General features: G+C 33.3%; 2 protein-coding genes across 3 annotated transcripts; one reads left to right on the top strand and one right to left on the bottom strand.

Moving 5' to 3' along the window:
• On the top strand, positions 1–3,414 carry LOC111012748 (inositol monophosphatase 3). 2 transcript variants are annotated; one of them, XR_015789945.1, is made up of 13 exons: positions 1–164; positions 328–383; positions 475–525; positions 1,050–1,130; positions 1,229–1,332; positions 1,422–1,506; positions 1,821–1,875; positions 1,963–2,006; positions 2,426–2,494; positions 2,575–2,675; positions 2,750–2,806; positions 3,038–3,179; positions 3,328–3,414. XR_015789945.1 is itself a non-coding variant. In XM_088122094.1 (12 exons), the coding sequence occupies exons 1-12, from the start codon at positions 41–43 to the stop codon at positions 3,126–3,128; spliced, it is 918 nt and encodes a 305-aa protein (XP_087978220.1). In that variant the 5' UTR covers positions 1–40; the 3' UTR covers positions 3,129–3,414. The 2 variants fall into 2 exon arrangements, 1 of the variants encoding a protein (XP_087978220.1); XM_088122094.1 differs by having other exon boundaries at positions 3,038–3,414.
• Positions 3,415–6,834: 3,420 nt separating this feature from the next.
• Positions 6,835–18,930, bottom strand: NSF (AAA-type ATPase family protein). The gene is made up of 22 exons (XM_088121773.1): positions 18,843–18,930; positions 18,485–18,761; positions 17,920–18,016; positions 17,757–17,838; positions 17,596–17,646; positions 17,276–17,443; positions 15,894–16,048; positions 15,709–15,817; positions 15,040–15,139; positions 14,900–14,955; positions 13,626–13,691; positions 13,424–13,506; positions 13,207–13,340; positions 11,541–11,751; positions 9,645–9,776; positions 9,492–9,552; positions 9,319–9,378; positions 9,051–9,109; positions 8,856–8,943; positions 8,475–8,597; positions 7,918–7,983; positions 6,835–7,240 (listed from the first exon to the last, which is right to left on the bottom strand). The coding sequence occupies exons 2-22, from the start codon at positions 18,648–18,650 to the stop codon at positions 7,097–7,099; spliced, it is 2,211 nt and encodes a 736-aa protein (XP_087977899.1). The 5' UTR covers positions 18,651–18,761; positions 18,843–18,930; the 3' UTR covers positions 6,835–7,096.
• Positions 18,931–20,072: the final 1,142 nt, after the last annotated feature.

Raw genomic sequence — 20,072 nt, 5'->3', positions numbered from 1 at the left:
GATTATTCTCAGATTTTGGGTAACCAGATTTTTGCATCACATGTTTCTGTCTTCTCTTAGATCGAAATCATTTGTTTATCATCCGATCATCTCCATTCCTTCAATTCCTTCAGCTCTCTCTCTAGTACGAGCCAGCTTTATAAAACAATCAATGGCGGAAAATGGTACGGACCTTTTTTTCCCCCTCAATTTTGCTCTAATTGTACCTCTGTTGTTTAATTGTTTACTCGTTGATTCGTCAATGTGCTCCATTTTTCGATTCAAGATAATGGGTCTCGCTCCTTATTTATTAATTTTGTGAGAAATGCTGTTTGATTTTGATTTTAGTTCCTCTCGAGGAGTACCTTGCAACTGCAGTCGATGCCGCCAAGAAAGCTGGAGAGGTTTTTCTTCCTTCTTGGATTCTCTTGCATTTACTTCACTCAATCTTCTGATGATTCCTTGGATTTATTTTTATTTTGTGGTGATTTGCAGATAATTCGCAAGGGATTCTACCAAACCAAGCATATAGAGCACAAGGGCCAGGTAATCCATTGCCTTATTTCCGCTGTTTTCTTCTTTCTTTTTTTTTTTTTTTTTTTGTTCTTGTCAATGTAGCTTAATGTTCTGAAGAGAATGCCTTGCTCTGCATCATTGTGATTTTATGTGCCCATTTGGATAGTAGATTGCATGCAAATTCTTGTTTCTGAAGGTTCTGACACTGCTTGAAGTTGTGGAGATATTGATTTGTTTTTATTTTTAAACTCTTTCATGTATTGAAATCGTAAGCTATTTGGAGCGTTGCAAGTTATCTGAATTGTAAGCTATAGAAGTCAAGCTAAACTTGAGTATTAATGACATTCCTAAGTTCCTAACTGTTATGCAATTCGGATCACTTAGAAGGGAGTGTTTTGAGTACGAGTTCGGCATCTTAAGTTTGGAAAGAGTTAAGCCTGGGGTTTTCAACTCAAGTTTGGTAACTCGTCCCCCAAACGCCCCGAAGTGACATGGATTATTTCTGCTCCATGACTACTCTACTGGCCTTTTACTAATATTGACATAGATTGCAGGTTGATTTGGTCACTGAAACTGACAAGGCTTGTGAAGATTTCATATTTAATTACCTCAAGGAGCATCACCCCTCACATAAGGTCTAAGCTCTTTAACTAATTTTAAGTTACCCATTGTGCATGAAAGAAAAGTAGAACTTTTTCCTTACTTCTGAATTATTCAAAACTGGCTACCTCAGTTCATTGGGGAAGAAACTACTGCTGCTTGTGGCCATACAGAATTAACCAATGAACCAACGTGGATTGTTGATCCTCTTGATGGAACAACTAACTTCGTTCATGGGTACGGATCCGTGCCTGCAATTTAGGTTCCTTTCCTTTATATATGTGTACCTTCTGCTAACATTTATATCATAACATGACAACTTGTAGATTCCCTTTTGTGTGTGTTTCTATTGGTCTGACCATTGGAAAGGTTCCCACAGTTGGAGTTGTCTACAATCCAATTATTGATGAGGTGAGAATTACATTATTTCAGTGAATGGAAACCATTTTAGATACTGTTATTTGTTCCTCCATTGTTTGTACTTAAAGTAGTCTAAAGCAAGAGTCAATTTTGTGATATTCCTATACTACCAAATAGGGGCATCAAAATTGCAAACTTTTTCTTCCCTAAGATGTTAGCATGCTATAATCATTCGATCAAGTGTTAAGCTCTGTTCAGCCTATAAATACTGTTGGCTTTGATATGATCCAATTGAGCTGTTGCTCTGTTTTCTTTATCCATTTCTTGCTGAGCCAATTGTATTAGTTCGTTTTTGTGGCCTCTAGCTTTTTACTGGAATTCGAGGAAAAGGTGCCTTTCTTAATGCAAAGCCAATTAAAGGTGCGTCTCCAGTACGTCAACTTCTTCTGAACTTTGAAATTTTATATTATTCATTTATCCGAAATGCCTTTGTTTCTTATTTTGCAGTATCCTCTCAAGACGAACTGGTGAAGTCGCTTCTCGCAACTGAGGTATCTTTTCAACAAGTGCTTAATAGAGTCAATGGTCTTTGCATACTATTCTTTCAGAAAAACTGACATACGTCGTCTCTTTTACTGGCCACATTGGCACCACAGCCACTTCTTTATCGCCCTATTCTTGTGTTGACGATCATTTGGCGTTCGTAAAACTGTTTTTAACGTTATGGATAGATTTTTACTCCATTTCAATAAACAGTTTTTTTAAGTTGCCATTCTACTTTCTTCACTATGTGTACCCTGACTGTTCAATTATGGATTATCTTTGGGTCAAATGCATATCTAGTTTTACAAGCGGAGAGCAGCAATTTTCTAGTATTGATGTCGAACGGATATAATATGAATAATTATGCCTACAGCTTTCCATTCTTAAACTTTGGACCAAAATAAAATTTGTCATAATGGACATACAGGTCGGAACCAAACGCGACAAGTTGACCGTGGATGCTACCACAGACAGAATTAATCGTTTTCTCTTGAAGGTATAGCAAGACCTTAATTCTGTTCATGACAACTTTCTGTGGTTTCCACATTTATGTCAAGTGTCTTTTATTTTCTATAGGTGAGATCACTTCGGATGAGTGGTTCTTGTGCACTGAACCTCTGTGGAGTGGCCTGTGGAAGGATTGATTTGTTTTTCGAAACCGGTTTCGGGGGTCCCTGGTATGATATATAAACTATATCTGCATTACTTTGGCTGAGATATCATATTTACACTATTTTCGCTATTTGTTCAGGGATGTCGCTGCTGGTGCCGTTATTGTCACAGAAGCTGGTGGGCTCGTGTTTGATCCGTAAGTAGCAAGAACTCGAATCCCTTCCAATCTTTTCAAATTTGTGAACCCTACCCTGATAAACAAACAATTTTCAAATCGAAATACAAAATACAAAAACAGCATGGTCTTCTCGGGCCTTGGTCGATGCTCGTTTAATGGGGTAGTTCTGGAAGGCTAGTCCTATATAGAGGCAAATAAAACTAGGAAATTTGGGAACTTGGTTTTGATGGATGATGATTCTAATGGCAGATCTGGCAAGGATTTTGACATAACATCTCAGAGAGTAGCAGCTTCCAACCCTATTCTAAAGAATGCATTTGTGGAGGTTTTGGAGCTGTAAGAATGTGATGACTTCGGTAAATTCATGAGATCTTCAACTTTCCATTTATTGGTAATTCTTTTCTTTTTGCTCTTTCTTTTATTCAAGTGGTTCCAGAATACAGTTCATAAATATCTATAGCGTCGCGATGTAATATTTTACTGTAATCTTGAGTGTCCAGTAAAAAGAGAAATTTATACGACACGACTTCTATTTATAGGTCCACTGGGATGTATTTCGATCGAGTTTTGTCTTGGAATGGAAAGTTTGCGAATAAGAAGCCTGGAAATAGAATGCATTCATATGATGATCATTGTAATGTTTTGGTTTGCACAAATGGAATTTTGTTGAATGTTGTTTGAAGATGCTTTGTTGGGTATTTATTTAGAATTTAATTATGTTCGACAAATCAATGATTTATATTCAGTTAAATAATTTAGGAAATGGATTCTTGGGAAAAGAGGAAAAAAAAAAGTCTAAAGAGTCTGGATCAATTTTTACCTTAAAACTTCCGATTTTATCAAATTTAACCCTAGTGTTAGATAAATGTTGCAATTTTTACCCTCGTTCAATTCCGCTAATTCATTTACTCATTTTAACAATAAGTGATGTAAACATCTTTAAAAACTAATCAATTTCAGTGAAATCAAGTTTGATACAGAATTTAGTTTGTCAATGTATAAAATCCATCATTGAATAATTTTGTCAAAACTCACAAATTTCGGCAGTAAAAACTCAGAAATTTCGGCAGTAAAAAAACTAGCTCTAATGCCGATTTTCTCTTAAATTTTATTAGTTTCACATCAAATCTATGTTTCATAGTTCATTGAATACACATGAAAATACTTTTTTTAAAACAATTACTCAGACAAACTTTTTCTTTTCAAATTTAAGGTAAACATCAAAACACATTCAAAGTGAAATTTCATTAAATTGAAACTTTAGGGTAAAAATTCAACTACTTGACCAAGTTGAAAGTAAAAATTAGTTCTTTCCCTAAAATATATGAGGTCATGGAAAATACTTTTCAAAAGAATCATTATCAAAAAGAAAAAATTATTAATAATTTTTCAAAGTTATTTAAATAATAGTAGAATGATCTTCTTACCTTCCTTTCAAATATGTAATGAGAGTTATTTTCAAGCCCATATGCCATATCTGTATTGATGGTTACATATATTTTAACTGGCAGTCAAAATTATGAAAATTATGACTTTCGAAGGAAAAAAAAAGTGATTTTAAATAAAATTACCTTTCTACAAATATTTTTGGCAAATTTACCAATTTAGGGTGCGTTTCCTAAATGGTTTTAAATAACAACTTTTTATTCTTCCGAAGAAAAAAATAACAACTTTTTAGAAAATCTACCGTGTAAATAAAAAAAATAAAAAAATTGAATTGCTTTAAAATTCGTTTTTTAAGAAATAATTGAAAGATGACTGTCCAAAATTTTATTTTAAAGTAATTGACACTTTTTTTAATTTAAGCACATGAAAAATTATTACTAAAAAGAGTTTTAAAAATATTAAACTCGTCCTAAATTTATAGTTTCATTTGTGGGGAGGTGAAAGTAGGTTCTTTTTGTTAGTACTATGGTGGAAAGAGGAGTTATTATCCATTTTTATATTAAAAAAAATTCATGAATAACGTTTTCATAAATTTTGCAGAAAAATAAATATATAAAAATAAGGTTACTGTGAAAAAAAAATATTGAAAGAGAAAAAGAAATTAGATTGAGAAAAGTTTGAGATATATTTGTTAGAGAAAAATATAGATTAAAAGAGAAAGAAAAGTTATAAAAATGAAATTTGAGAAAGAGAAAAGTTCGGAAAAATATTAAATTTTTAGAGAGTGAAAAACGACAATGATATGTTAGGAAAAAGAGAAAAATATAAGTGGTAAGATACATTTTTAATCCTTTAAGCTTGAGATTAAGTTCTTATTTTGTCCCGAAATTTAAAAAACTGACAGTTTAGTCTCCAACCTTTAATAAATCGTTTGAAAAGATCCTTAGATTCAGGGATTAGTAAGGCTATTTAGACACTATAATTACAAAGGATTGAATGTATAAAATTTACAGTTTTGTCATATCAAACAACTGGTATCCATCACCCAAATTACTAGTATATGATTTTGTATCTACGTCTCAATATTAATTAATTTTTAAAATCCAAAATTGGTTACCTGGATTTACAATTTAAATCCCTTAAATTTTGCCTAATTATACTTTCCAAAACTAAAAAATACCAAATCCCCAAAATACTAATTAAATCTCCCAAATCCTCCATTATTGAAAAAATTCGAAAACATGTTTCCTCTTACTTTTCTTGCTCTGTCGTTTCGTTTCCATCAGTTCCTTCGTCTCCGGTCACCGTCTTCGTGCCTTTATTTATGGTCGTCGTCTGCATTCCTTTTTCTCCGGTTGCCGTCTCCGTTCTTCTTCATCGTCGGAGCAGTCTGTCAACTATTATTCTTCCTCTATCGTTCAGTTTCCATTCGCTACTTCGTCTCAAACTGCCGTCTACATTCCTTCGTCTCCAATCTCCGTCTCCGTTCTTCTTCGTCGTCGGAGCAGTCCGTCTAGCTTCTCCTTTGTCTTTGTTTATCCCGACCATTGTCTCTTCGCCAATCAGAAGGCTTGTCTTGTCTCACCATATAAACTTCAATATATTTTACATTCCAATATATCCTTCTAGTTTTCGATTTTAGATTTGAACAATGTGGAAAACCTTAATTTTTTTTTTTTGGTTGTTTTTGTACTGTTATGATTTTAGTGGTGCAAAATTTAGGTGTGAACTATTGTATATATGGGGATAAGTTTGATTCCTTATACTGAGTCGAGTTGGTAAGATATCCAAGTTTATATGAGATTTTAGATTATATCTAGATATATTTTATAACTAAAAAAATTTAATCGGATATATTTTATAATGTTTAAGTAGTTATGAGAACTCTTATATATACTCAATGGATGTATCCGAACGACGGTGGCTTCCAACCCGTGGGAAATTAGAGAGACAAATTGGGACATTTTGTAATTAATAATATTAGTAAATCAAGGAAATAAATCTGGTATTATAGAAAAAATCTACACACAGATATCTAAAAGTATAAAATTGAAAAACTTTAGATATTTGTAAAAATAAGTTTTTAAAACAACCCTCCGAATACATTACTATTATTCTTATTATTATTATTATTATTTGTTATCTTCTCTCTCTTCAACTCCTCCCTCCCTCTTCTCCCCCTGCTTTAGTTTTTCTATCCACCATCTTAAAATATGCTCCACATGCTTAAAAAAAATTTAGGTGTATATATATGTATACGTATAGATGTACACATCTTATTCAATCATAGTGACTTCCAAACTAAATTTCAAAAACATAAATACAAAATTTTAAAAATGACTTTTTTTTAGTTTTGATCCAAATTTGGTTAAGATTTCAAAAATATTTTTAAAAAGTAGAAAAAGAAAAACACACAAGTAAAATCGGAGAAGTAGTTTTTATAAGCAGTACTTTCAAAATAGAAACTAAAAAATAAAAATGATTATCAGAACAAGCCAAAGTTAACTATTTATAAATTAAAAAAATACAAATATATATTTATTTTATCTTTTTTTAATTGGCCAGCCGAATCTAGACTTCTTTGTCAATTCAATTTCCTGATAGAAATAAATCTGGAAAGAATCCAACTGATTCTATGAGATAATCAAACAATGCAGGCATTTTCCAAGAACACAGGACCTCTTCAAATTTAAAAGCAAAAAAAAAAATGATACATTCAATTGATTTCGGTTCTCATTTCCCTCCTGTCGTAGCATTCTATGGAGTTCCAAACGTATCTGAACCAGCTTACATGCACCTCGATGAAACAAACTATGGAGTTCAAAAATTATGGAATCAAAACCCAAATCAAAGCCCCATCACCCAATATCAAAAAAGGGGGTTAAAATCATAAGGTGCAAAAACAAATAAAAGAATCAAACTCTAGTATCGGACGACGTCCTGGAGGCAGTCGAAAAAGTGAGAGATCTTAATCTTCTGTGCACCAGAATAGATTGCTTCCGCTGCTCCACCGCGCTCACCTTGAGCTGCCATCTCAATTAACATGTACAGCTTCTTGATGGGCATCTGAAAGCAGAGGTTAAGCAAGTTAAGTAGCTCTCATCACACTCATTTGAATGAATAACAGGTAACATATCAAACTTATTGCCAATTTTACAAGATCCAGGAACTCAACTAAAGAAAATTTCATTATTCAATTACTTTCAATATTCAAATGATATTCATTTTCGTAAATTAATGAGAAAAATTCAACCGGAAGAGAATATGAAACTATAAAGTTTTTATCCAAGTTAATCAAGCCAAAGGATATCACAACAATGAAGGGATTATTAGAAGAAACCCACTTTTACTCTATTGATTCCTGAAGCACAACACCATTTCTTAAAGCTTGACACTTCCTCTGTTTTCTAATCTAATCCCTAATCAAATTTAGAAAAAGTAGTTTTTCAAAAGTAAAACTAAACTATCTAATTTAAAAATAATAAAATAATAATAAAAAATAGACTGAATTGCTACCGAATGGAGCTTACTTATTCTCAAGCAAAATAGAAATAAAATTGGATCCAGAAACCCCTAATATAATCCTATTCAAATCCTCATGTGAGCAGCGTATAAAGCCGAACTTTAAGACATCTGGATGTGGTTGCGTAAAGGTTTGGTATTTAACAAAAAAGCTCAATGAGAGAAGAATTTTGAGAAATAAAAAATAACTGCAAAAAAGGGTGCAAGAAAGATGAACATACATCACCAACAGCCTCTGCAGCAGCATCCACATCATCGTCAGCAAAAACATTCAGTTGTCGCATCACCTAAGATAAGATGAAACAGATGGGAGCACATTTGAGATTTAAAATTGAGATGAAAATTGGTAAAAAAAACAAAAACAAAACAAAGCATCATGAGTTTAATGCACGTCTAAATAAGTTAATCCATAGCAGAGTAACCAGCATATGATATAATAACTTCTAAACTTAAAAAACCAGGTATTCTTCCATTAATATTTCTCAATAAGGGCCAAAGCGAGCATAAATGGAAATTGACAAATGGCATATATCTTCAACCAAGAGATTGTAAGTTTGATCCCTCATCTCAATGTTGTACTCAAAAAATATATATATTTCTCAATAAGGGGAACAATAAGCCATCAACTCTTGATCAGCAAAATTTTCCATTATTATAATTTATTAGACCAGGAAATAGTAATTCATGCCACATGGTACAGCTACAGCATCTGTGTCCCCATTTAGTAGCATGACAATAATCGCTGACAAGAAACCAAACGTGTGGCGAGAGTATATACCTTCTTTGCATCATCCGTTTTCAGTGTTGGAACATGGTAAGTGACTGAGAAGGCATCACAGATACCAACTGAATCTAAAAAGCCCACTTCACTGGTTGTTCCAATTACCAGAAGCTTTTTACCCTGGAAATGTAATCCAAATGAAAAATTGATTAGTGACTTCAGAATAAAGCAATATCAGTAAGATTACTATGCAGAAGAGTGTCACAAATGAAACCCCAGAACATGAATGCAATTTTTACTTTTGTAGTTTTGTGTTCACATGAAATATAAACCCCAGCTTCAGGATTTGGATATCTATATAAACCACTGCCATATTCTAATGAGAATGAAATAGGTGTGAACCAATAACTTTAGATTCAGAAAAATGACAAAAAATACCTTAGGAGGTAGTCGTTTGAGAAGAACCATCAGCGCTTGAGACATCAAATTTGAAAAACGAGGACCAATCGCAACATATTCCAGTAATCTGCAATATAGCACTTTGCTATCAGAAGGAGATTCATGCCGAGGATACTAATAACTAGGACTGGGAGGAAACATAGTGTGATGGTTGCCAAAATCAGCATCAGTCACCTTTCAATGTCATCAAGAATGATAATGCTCAATGGAGACTTGTATGCATCCTCAAAAACCTATCAAAAAGTGACACATCATATAAGGCCTTCGAACAAATTTTGCAGGCCACGTAGTAACAAAGTTAGCCCACAACTCAACATAACTTTCATATAAGGTTCTGCAGACTACATAATTATTGAGCAGGCATAAGTTTGCTTCTAAATAAGCTTTGTTCAATAAAAGTAAGGTGAGCAACAAGCTAACAGTCCTAGAAACACTGTCAAACCTTGACAATCTGTGCGCATTTTGTGCTCTCAAGAAGGCCAATCATTGATTCAGCTGATATCTAACCAAAAAAACAATAATAATTAACTTAAGACCAGGTAATGAGACAGAACAGAAGGATTATGCATGGACAAGGAATAAAAATATAAACACAAAAGGAAAATAACAACTTACAATTTTGACATAAGGAAACTCACTGTCGATGCCCACGGTAGCTGCCATTGCAGTTTTGCCACTGTATATGGGTGAGGGATTAGCCAAAACTAACAAATTAAACTTGTCTAAGAATTAAAAAAAAAAAAAAGAAAAGGACACGATGAAGCACACCTGCCACTTGGGCCTTCGAGAAGACAAGTAACAAGTGGACTTCCCTTGCTCACTTTAACCTGCTCTACAAGTAGCATTGCTCTTTGATAAATGTGCTTATGTCGATCACCACATTCAACCATTCCATTAAGCCTACAAGTCAAATAACATAGTATGTTAAGGGCTAATATTCAAATATAAAAATCCAACAGGGTTCGAGCGTTCTGAATAGCTTAAGAAACATTTTGGATGTAAGAGGCTGTCATCCCTCCCATTCCAAATGAAAGAGGAAAGATACAATACGAGTAATGGAATTAACCCTTCCATATCAAATACAAAATGTTTAGTTCAAGTGCAACAAGCAGATGTTAAACTACCACAAACACATAACTATTCAATCTGTGCATGATTCACTTTATTCATGTTCCATAAATTACTTCTAAAAACAAATGGTTGAGAACGCTCCCCAATCATCAAACGTGAGCATTTCTGAAAGTTAGAACGTGGACTGTAAGCTCTAGGTAGAGGGTTCTATCCAGGTCTCAGGTGACAGTTTTGAAAAATCAATTGTCAATACAATTATGCAAGTGTGTATCAACAATACACGACTAGGGTATTTAGATTTTCTAGAATGATACCCTGTATACTTGAGAAAAAATCAAACATGACATGAGAGTGGTCAAGAAAGGAAAGGCTTTCAAGTTCTCTTTCGCCATATGTATTCTTTGATACAAGACAGGAATAATCATAAATGAAATTGTTTCTTATAAGAAAAAGACATAAGAATGGTTTGTTCATCTTTTCCTTCTAAGCAATTTTGCTTTGAGCTTCTTTATCAGTTTAACATCTATCTATTAGGTATTTCCAAGAGATATATAGTTGTTAGGGAAGTTGATATAATAGAAACAGATGACATTTTGGAAATGTGCAGTTTCAACTTCATGCCAAGTCATGTGCATGTCTGCATGTTTTTGAGAGAGAGATATTCTTTCGAGAAGTTGTTAATAAAGATAGACATTTTGGAATGCGCAGTTTTGACTGCATTCCAAGTAGGAAGCTTTAAACTGCATAAAAGATCACAAAAATCCCAGAAAGATATATACTTGTCGTTGAAGATCTCAAAAAGATCTAACTTATCGCTAAAGATTCTATTGTTATTTTCCTATCATATGTGCCACATGGGCTTGGAACTATGTGGCATCTCTCCTAAACCTCGACCTCTGAGTTCCGAAAAGAATTGATGATTTTGTAGCTGAAGGTTTTGGTGCTCAATGCTCAAAGGAAAAGCTTATGTTCTTTGGAATTGCGCTGCTAGAGCTCTTCTTTGGCTACTACGGAAGGAACGGAATATAGACTTTTTGAAGAGAAAGAGGCTTTTGACTCTTTTAGTGTGAATATAAAGCATACAGCTTCTTGGTGGGTTTTGATCCATAAGAAGGTTTTTTGTAACTTTGGTTTTTTTTTAATTCTTCAAAGCTTGAATTCCTTGATTGTATAGTCCCCTTGAGGAGGTTTCCTCGACCCTCTACCACTAGGCTGTCCAACTGCCTTTGGGCTCTCTTCATTTTGAATATAATCTTTTTCGTTTCTTATCAAAAAAAATATATATCATATGTGCCACACCAATGTTGGGTCATTTGGCTGGGCAGGAATAGGTGTATTTTCAGATAAATTCAACCATTTCAAAGACGTTTGGAACAAAATTTTATTTTTTAATTATGTTAACAAAAAATTATGTAATTTTCAAGACATGGCAAGTTTTGCCTTAACTATTCTTTTTTTTGGATAGGAAGTTTTGCCTTAACTATTCATTATTCAAGATGCATACTTGTCATCTTCTCTTGTAGTAATTTGTTTTGTTGACATATAACATTGATTTCAAAGACTATTATAGCAAACGATAATTCGAAACGTAACCTGCATCTTTCAAGGTCATCTGTTGAAGCACCAAAAGCAGGAATGATTTCTTGGACTGCGTTTAGAAAGTCATCCATTGTAACCTTAATGCTCTCTTCATCAACTGTCTTTGTAAGATCATCAAGACTTAATTGTCTATTCAAAGCGTATGATACTGCACTTTTTACAACCCCTTCAATTTCAGCACCACTGTAGTTCTTTGTACGAGCAGCTGTCAAAATAAATATAAATAAGAATAACTCAGAAAATCTTCAAAAAAATATTATCCTCAACCACCTGTCATCCTGTGGTTTAAACAGTACAGTAGAGAAACAATCGAATAAAAACTTCAACAATCCAACTCTCCATGCCATTGTCACCTCCCACATCAGTGTTAATAAAAAGAGAAATCAACACATTTTTTGCAATTCAGGATTCAAATTTTCATATAGGATTTATGTTAGACCCCCGATTATGAAGACCTATAGTAGAAAGAGCAAGGATAAGTGTAAGGGGGTAATTGAACCACTGTAGGCCAAAACGGCCAACAGAGAGAATGTCAGTTAGTTAGGAGTAGTGTAGGCCGTATAGTCCTTTTTAGTGGGAGGTAATGTTGGGAGGAGAACATTCTGCATTTTGGTATTTTGGAGCTACTGTGTAGCCTTTGGGAGAGTTCCCCACCCTCTCAAATTGGTGGGTTGTTTGCGTGTGTTTCTGTGTTCCTGTGTTCGTTGTTCTTGTTGTATTGCCTACAGGCTCTTTTTAGATTTCAATCAAAGTTCCATGAGGGGATACCTCACAATTTATTTAATATATTATGCAGAAACGTAGAATTGGTTAAAACTCCAATAGGAGCTGCCTTCAAAAGAGAAGGTTTACAAGTATACCAATCCTTTGATTTATCAAGCAGCAACATTCGGCTGAAATTTTCTTTCCACCAGGTTTGAGCATTCAATGAAACCAAACACTTCTTTCGGACTAGTCCTATCTTTTTCTATAACTTTAAATATTTAAAAACATGTCAATGCAAAAGCCACAATTAAATGCAATCAATAATTCAAAAAAGATAAATCAACGAGCCATGTCAACCAACAAAATCAAAATGAACACAAGAAGAATAAAATAAATGCTAAATCCACAATTTAGTCCTTGAAGTTTACACAATATTTTCAGCTGTCTTTAATATATTAAAAGTTCCAATTTTATCTTGAAGTTGTCAATTTTTTAATTAAGTCTGTACTTAATAGTGCCATCAAAATTGAATATAAAAAATAATGACATGATAGGTAGAAGTATTAGTTTCTATCCATCGGTACCTTTTAAAGATAAAATATCTACTTTACCTACCTCAATTAAAAAGTCCATCCAACCCAAACTCATTAAAGACTCGAACCCAATCATACCCAAATTTTCAAATTGGGGAGGAATTGGTATAAGATGATATTTAACATTAAAAACATATCGTCTCATAAAAAATAATATTTTTAAAATGCCACACCATTTCCTTATTAAATTTCAACTACACTATTGAGCAGAGACTTAATTTAAAAAAAAAAATTCATAACTTGACGATCAATTTGGAAACTTTTAAAATAATAGAAACAAAATTAAAGAATGATGTAAAGTTTGGGGACCAAATGATATATTTACCTTCGAAGAGCCAAAAAAAAAAGGTGATTTAACATACCAATTTCTTGAAGGTTTACATCAGGAGCAATAAAAGAATTTTCTTTCATCTTGTTGGTATGAATCTGAAGAATTTGTAAACGGCCATTCTCATCCGGCAGACTAATTTCAACCTGAACTTCCAAGCGACCTGGTCTGTAGAAGCTCATGTGCTTAATTATAGAATCATTAACAAAATACTTTTTAGAAAAGAGAACTGATGCTTAGGAGAAAGAAACCTCAAAAGGGCTTCATCAAGTAAATCCTTTCTGTTAGTCATGCCAATAAGAAGCACATTGTTTAATGATTCTACACCATCTATCTGCATAGAAATGATGCCTCTTAAACATGATGTCATCATTGTGATAAAAAAAGAGGATAAAATAAAGTCCTCCAAATTTAGTACTGAGATTAATCTGCAACACGATAGTTCACACAAACCTTTGTGAGTAACTGGTTGACAATGCTATCATGAACTCCAGTTCCGTCTCTAGTTGATCCCCTTGCCTGCAAACATAATGCAAAAAAGTAAAATGGGTAAATTTTGGCTCAAAACCCTATAATATATAAACATATGCTCAAATGAAACAGAACCCAGGTTGGCAAATGGGTGCATGTTGATTACGATGTGTGTTCAGTTACTATCCTGTGGATTGAATTGGATTAATTCTTAGGCCACATTTACTTATCTGCAATCGTAATGGAAATCAATCGTAATGAAAATCAGTCGTAATGAAATTAATCGGAATCGTAATGTTATTCCATTGATGTTGTTTACCAGAAATTTTCTGGAATCGTAATCAGAATTCCTTTGATGTTGTTTACTAAAACTGTTTGGAATCGAAATCGGAATCAGATATATAATAATTACTAATATACCCCTTTCTCCTTTTTAGCTAATTACAAATATATTATTATACTAATCTTTTTTAAATTACAATAATAATAAATTTTAATTTAATTTATTACTATATTATTGATAGTAAATATTTTTTATTATAACAATTTATCTAATATTAATACATAATGAATAATTAAAATAAAATTACATCAAATAAAATATTTTTTATTACAACAACCAAACTTTAATCTAACATATTATTAAGTTTTATTATTCTAATATTTAAAAGTAATGATATCTATTTAAAAAATTTATTGATATTAATTAATATTAATTTATCATATTATATAATAAAATCACATCAACTAATACAAAATTGAAGTATAATGGAGAAGAAAATATAAAAGTATAAAAAAAAAACTAATTAAAAATTATATGGATCTAATGTATAGATTATGGGGTCCACGGAATAAGGAATGGGAATGGGATTGATGGAGTTGTAGGAGTGTAATGGGATTACACCTTTTTATGTAATGAGATTACAAAGTTTGAGGTGGGTCCCACCATATTACATTCCTACAATTTGGTAAACACCATCAAAGGGAATCAAAGTTTCCATTACGATTCATTGATTACGATTGCAGGTAAGTAAACGGGACCTTGGTTTTAACCTTTGGAATAAAATAGCAGAAAAAGACTTGATTCAATAAAAGCCAACATCATGAACCAACTATTCGTTTAGCCAACATAGCTTTTTACAACTACGAGAAGAGTTAAGAAGATCTAGTGTCTTTTTCACTTGAGAAGTCAAATTCTTTGTGGATTTACAAAAATAAATAAATAAATGCTACAGTATACTAAAAGAGCCCCATACCTTACAAATAGCATCAATTTCATCAAAGATTATGACATGCAACTCACTTTGATCTCCTGTCTTGAAAAAAAACCATCTTGGAATTAACAAATTGAAATACTTGCTTTGAAATATATTAATATTTATATCACCACCATTACCGTGGGCCCTTTGATCATTCTCAGCATCAGCAAAAAGATCTCTCACGTTCTTTTCAGTTTCACCAACAAACTTGCTCAAGACTTCAGGGCCATTGACAATCTAATAAAGCAGATTAAAACGTGTGAGAGAGATAGTTGAGTAAAAATGTGTGGTCAGACCATAATATAGATGATGCAAATAGTAGAGAATTCTGCCCCCAGCCCATAGTGCTGTACCTCTTTTTGTGAGTAATACATACACATGTTTCTTATATAAAAATAAAAGATAAATAAAAAAAAAAGACAAATAGTAGAGAATAAGATGTTGAAGTAGTTGCATCCAGTCTCCAGAGATCATAAACAGGTTGACCAAGTAAAGGTGTAATCATCGATGATTCCTCATTCCGGAAGAAAATTTGCACATGCAAAAATCAAGAATGACTACACAATCACACTGGATAATGCCTCTGAGGTCTTATTTCTCATAATCTGGTCTTCTTTATTTTGTCAAACCAATAACAGTTAACTTCAACATTTTAACCAACTTATCATTTTGGAATGTAAGAGATCTTACGCATCTAAAGTAGTAAATAGAAAAGAGAGTAGGGATGCTAACTGTGGAGGATGAAACAAGCCCACGATGAAAAATATACTTCCAGATATAAATAAGAGTTTGAGTTATATAGTAACCTTTGGTTCTCTCCCATTCAACATTTTCCCAATTTGACGGGCAATAAGAGTTTTGCCAGTTCCAGGTGGTCCATAAAGCAGCATTCCTTTTACATGTTTGATGCCCAATCTGTCACATGTATCCGCTTAGAATCATGGTAATGACAAGAAAAAAAAATATAAGACTTCCATAAATAGCTTATTACTTGCTGGTCACGTGAGGAGGAAAAACACGAGAGGCAAAAGCTCTTCGAAATATGTCAGCAAACTCCTCACTTAATCCACCAATACCAAGTGCCTGAAGATTAAATTCTTTTTGCCGAAATATGTTACTACTAGCAGCTTCTCGTTGATTAACTATCTGCAAAGTTTAAAGGAATTCATCCAAGTCAGATACAAGTTGCTAAAAAGATTACTCATCTAAGAATAGTGCACCCAATAGAGAACGAATATATAGATGACTGTCACATCAATGTTATTAGGGTTCTCCTTCATAGACAATAATGAGCAAAGAGGAAAGAAAAACATATGAGAGAAGCAGGGGACTTTCATTGTTGGAGTATTTAAGCCAACACATGAGGCAAGCACCAAGAAAACCTCCAGCCTATCTACAATATCATTGACTTGTACTCGGTAATAATTATGGCAATCAAAAGCATCCATAATGAGTTCAGTTGACCGTAATCATAAACCATACTTGTCATGACATAATAGGAAACTGTTAGTAATCGTAGTTACATTTCTATGCTACAATATAGGTTTTCTTATTAGAGACGATTTAATCTAAAAAATTAAATGTACAGAGAAGTGGGGAGAAAAATTCCAACACAACAGAAATTACAGGAAGAACTGCTAATTGGTACAAAGAGAGGTTAGACTGTAGTTACAAAAAGTACTCCTAATCTTGCACCAAGTAACAGCCACATAAATAATATTATCCCATAAAATACAACAATCCAGGATCACAAACTTCCAGACATTTCATAGTGATATATGTAGCTACAACTAAGACAACCTATAAGAGTTGGTCAATTGCTAAAGGGTGAGGGACAAAGAAGAAGAGTAAAAGCTTAAAAGGAAAATGGGTTTTGGATAAGGAAGTTTCGCCAATAGTTTTTCAGCTGTTGTGTTGGTCCACAATTTGCCTCCAAAAGCGAATTTCCTTTTAGTTAATGGCTTTAAAGCTCTTATCAGAGGTATGGTTTGAGAGAAACCAATTCGAAGAAAGAAGAATATCTCAGCTGGAAAGTTTCAACCTTGCCAAGTTCAAAGCTTCTAATTGGTGTGCTCTTTCCAATTTATTTGCAAATTACTCTCCTAGCATGACATGACCCCTTTACCATTCTGTATAAATGGACTATCTAATTGGGAGTCATTTATATTTCTTTTGTTTACAGGTTTGGATGTATCTATCTTTACTTGTTCTACCTTTTATGCTTTATGCTTTCTCACTCCTGGTGGAGTTTGTATCTTTGTATCTTTGAACATTTTCTGTTCCTTTTTTCATACATCAATGAAAAGTTCGCTTCTTTTTTAAAAAAAAATAAAACTTAAAAGGAAATGAGTTTTTGTTAACAGGTGATCTGACCTTTATTCCACTTCCATTTGATGTTTCAAAGACAAAATAGGTATCACTTGAAATCATCCCTCTTTCAACATCAGATTTATCTTGCCCTTCCACAACAGCTTGGTTAACTGTGAAGATATAGTTAGTACCATGGTACTCGAAAGAAGCCCTTTGCCCTGCTGTCATTATCTGCATGCAAGCAAACCCATAACCAGAAAATTGATAAGTTATGACCCATATGTTATTAAACACCAAAAGAGGAACTGGAGAGAATCTGAAAACAGAATGACAAAAAAATAAATCTGTGAGCATATCAGACAAGTTACACCTCAAAATTTTACCTGGTTGATAAATCTCTTCCTCAATTGATTGGTCAATAGAACAGCATCAACCTACAAATGAGACAAGGATTGAATCCTTAATAATTAATCCCTTGATCATACGCTTAGAAATTATCCTAGGGCAGGCAATAATAGTTCAAATTTGACTTCATTTTGCTTACCTGCTCACTTTTGGACCCCTTTTTAACAAACTCCAAGTCTAATCTGAGTAATGCCAGGTTGAAATCATCTGGTGGGATAAATCTAAGAAAAAAATCATCCTAAAAGTATTATGATTACTGAAACAGCCAAAAAGAAAAAGAGTAGGGGTATAGGTAAAAGGACCTGGCCACGGATATCTTGTCCCCAGTTGAAACTCTAGCATGCCGACGTTGAATAGCATTTAAGGCAATGTAGCCACTGCCTATACTTCCATGAGGAGTTTTTCTCAGTTAAGACCACAAACAATAAAAGAAAACCCTCACCATAAAATGTTCACATACTCTCACTTTTAGATTCCCTAGTTTCCAATAGCCATTCAACACCTTTGCGTAATTGGCCAGATGATACAAGCAGTTACGAAAAAAATTGAACGAGCAGTACGACAAATGTAGAAGTTTTCACCCGAACACAGTGGTTTGCATTTTCAGAATGCCCTTTGAAGTTTGAATTAAGAACAGGAATAATCTCTGATAATATCAAAGTAAGATAATTCACGGTTTCCTACACTAAAAAAAATTATCCAGATATTAACTTCGACAAGAGCTTGAAAGTAAGGCATAGATACCCAATGGCTAATTAGAAATTAAGGTACCCTAAAAACATGATATGCAGGCCAAAAAATAAAAACAAACAAAAATCTGAAAACTGAAAATGGTTGAGGCAAAAGTAAACTTATGGAAAGGATATGCGAGGGAGAGTACAAACGAATCGCCAACCAATGCGAGGAAGAGCTTCGTGCCAGGGACCGCATAGTTTTGAAGATCGGAAGCCGAGCAATAAGCAAGATTAGTTAGAGCGAGGTCCGCTGCCGGTGTGTTGGTAACGATCATGGTGGCCGAGAACCGACCCGCCATTTCCCGCAAGGTGTTAAAGATCTTTGCGATCACCGTGGGAGAGAATCCTTTAACATGTGCTTCAATACAGATTCCAAATTCCGCGAGCCTCAATTTCCAGTGGGAGAAGTTCTGCGAGAAAGAAATCAAGAGATATCAGCCATTTCCAACGCAGATTTTGAAAGCGATTGAGATCTGCAGTGCTCTGCTTACCAATTCCAAGCTCTGCGAAATGGGCAGAGATTGAAGAAGACGTGCGAGAGAAGAATGAGAGAGAGTGGGAAGATCTTCAAGAAATGCTTCTCTGGTTTCTTTTATAAAAAATATATTTAAAAAAACAAATCAATTACTAGTGTACGTTCGGTTCGAGTCGGATCGGTTTGGAATAAACCGGTTCGGTTAAGTATAGCGTAAAACCGATACGAACTCGGGTATTCGGGTCGGTTCCCTTTTTACTTTTTTTCCCTTCTTCTTCTTGTTCTTTCTTCCTCGGTTTAATTTTACACTTTGAAGATTTTATGATTTTTTCCTTCCTTTTATTATCATACCGAATCAAAAAGGATCGGTTCGAGTCGGTTTTTTAGATTGGTTCGAATTCAAGAATGAAATTTTGTCAAAGTACAAATTTTATGTTTATTTTGTCAAATGACAAATTCTATATCCATGTGTATTTATAACTAAGATGTAGTCAGAGAAAGACTTAATAGTTAAGATAATATCACATAAAAAAAAGATTTTTCCATACAAGTATTGGTTAGCAAACGAGCCCGAACAAACGGATAGAATACTTATTACTATTCCAAAAAATAATATGGTTGAACTTAAAAAACATCAATTATCTTTTTTTAAGTCAAAAGTGAAATTTCATACTTTCATAATTTTTTAATTTTAGAAGGAAAATATCAAAGAAAAAATATTAATAATTAAGGGTATGTTTGATTGGTTATCCAAAAACAATAACTTTTGATTGAACCGTTTTTAGTGTGCTAACATAATTATGGCCCGAAAACAACCTATTGGGCGTACAAGAGATAATGTATTGGACGGATTGTTTTAAAAACTTATTTTTACAAATGTCTAAAGTTTTCCAATTTTACATTTTTAGATTTTTTATTTAAGAATTTTTATTAGTGACGATATTACCCTAATTTATGGCATTTATATTTATTGTTGTTATTTTTTTTATTTAAAGGTAAAAGATTTAAATCCCTAATTTGATTTTCTAAATGTGCATTCTGAATACTTTAAATGTGCATTTATATTTATAAATATGGCATTTATATTTATTGTTGAGGTGCAATTACCCTAGAGTCATTTAAATGTGCATTCCAATACTTTGGATCTCGTGTGCCCAACAACAGATAGTTTGGTCATTCGAAGATCATCATCCTTTAACAAATCAAAATCATTTTTTTACTACAACATGTGAAGGTGTGAATCGAT

This window comes from Momordica charantia (genome assembly GCF_013281855.1).
Source record: "Momordica charantia cultivar OHB3-1 chromosome 3 unlocalized genomic scaffold, Mcharantia_2.0 BLBB01000003.1, whole genome shotgun sequence".
Classification (NCBI taxonomy): Eukaryota; Viridiplantae; Streptophyta; class Magnoliopsida; order Cucurbitales; family Cucurbitaceae; genus Momordica; species Momordica charantia.
This window is presented reverse-complemented; position numbering and strand designations above follow the sequence as displayed.

Excerpts from the sequence above, each read along its gene's own strand:
- LOC111012748 (XM_088122094.1), top strand. The coding sequence starts at position 41 with ATGTTTCTGTCTTCTCTTAGATCGAAATCATTTGTTTATCATCCGATC. Across the intron at positions 165-327 it reads ACAATCAATGGCGGAAAATG|TTCCTCTCGAGGAGTACCTT; the intron begins GTACGGACCTTT and ends TTTTGATTTTAG. Across the intron at positions 526-1,049 it reads ATATAGAGCACAAGGGCCAG|GTTGATTTGGTCACTGAAAC; the intron begins GTAATCCATTGC and ends CATAGATTGCAG.
- NSF (XM_088121773.1), bottom strand. The coding sequence starts at position 18,650 with ATGGCGGGTCGGTTCTCGGCCACCATGATCGTTACCAACACACCGGCA. Across the intron at positions 17,839-17,919 it reads GACAAGATATCCGTGGCCAG|ATTTATCCCACCAGATGATT; the intron begins GTCCTTTTACCT and ends TTTTTTTCTTAG. Across the intron at positions 8,598-8,855 it reads TCAAACGACTACCTCCTAAG|GGTAAAAAGCTTCTGGTAAT; the intron begins GTATTTTTTGTC and ends TTACATTTCCAG.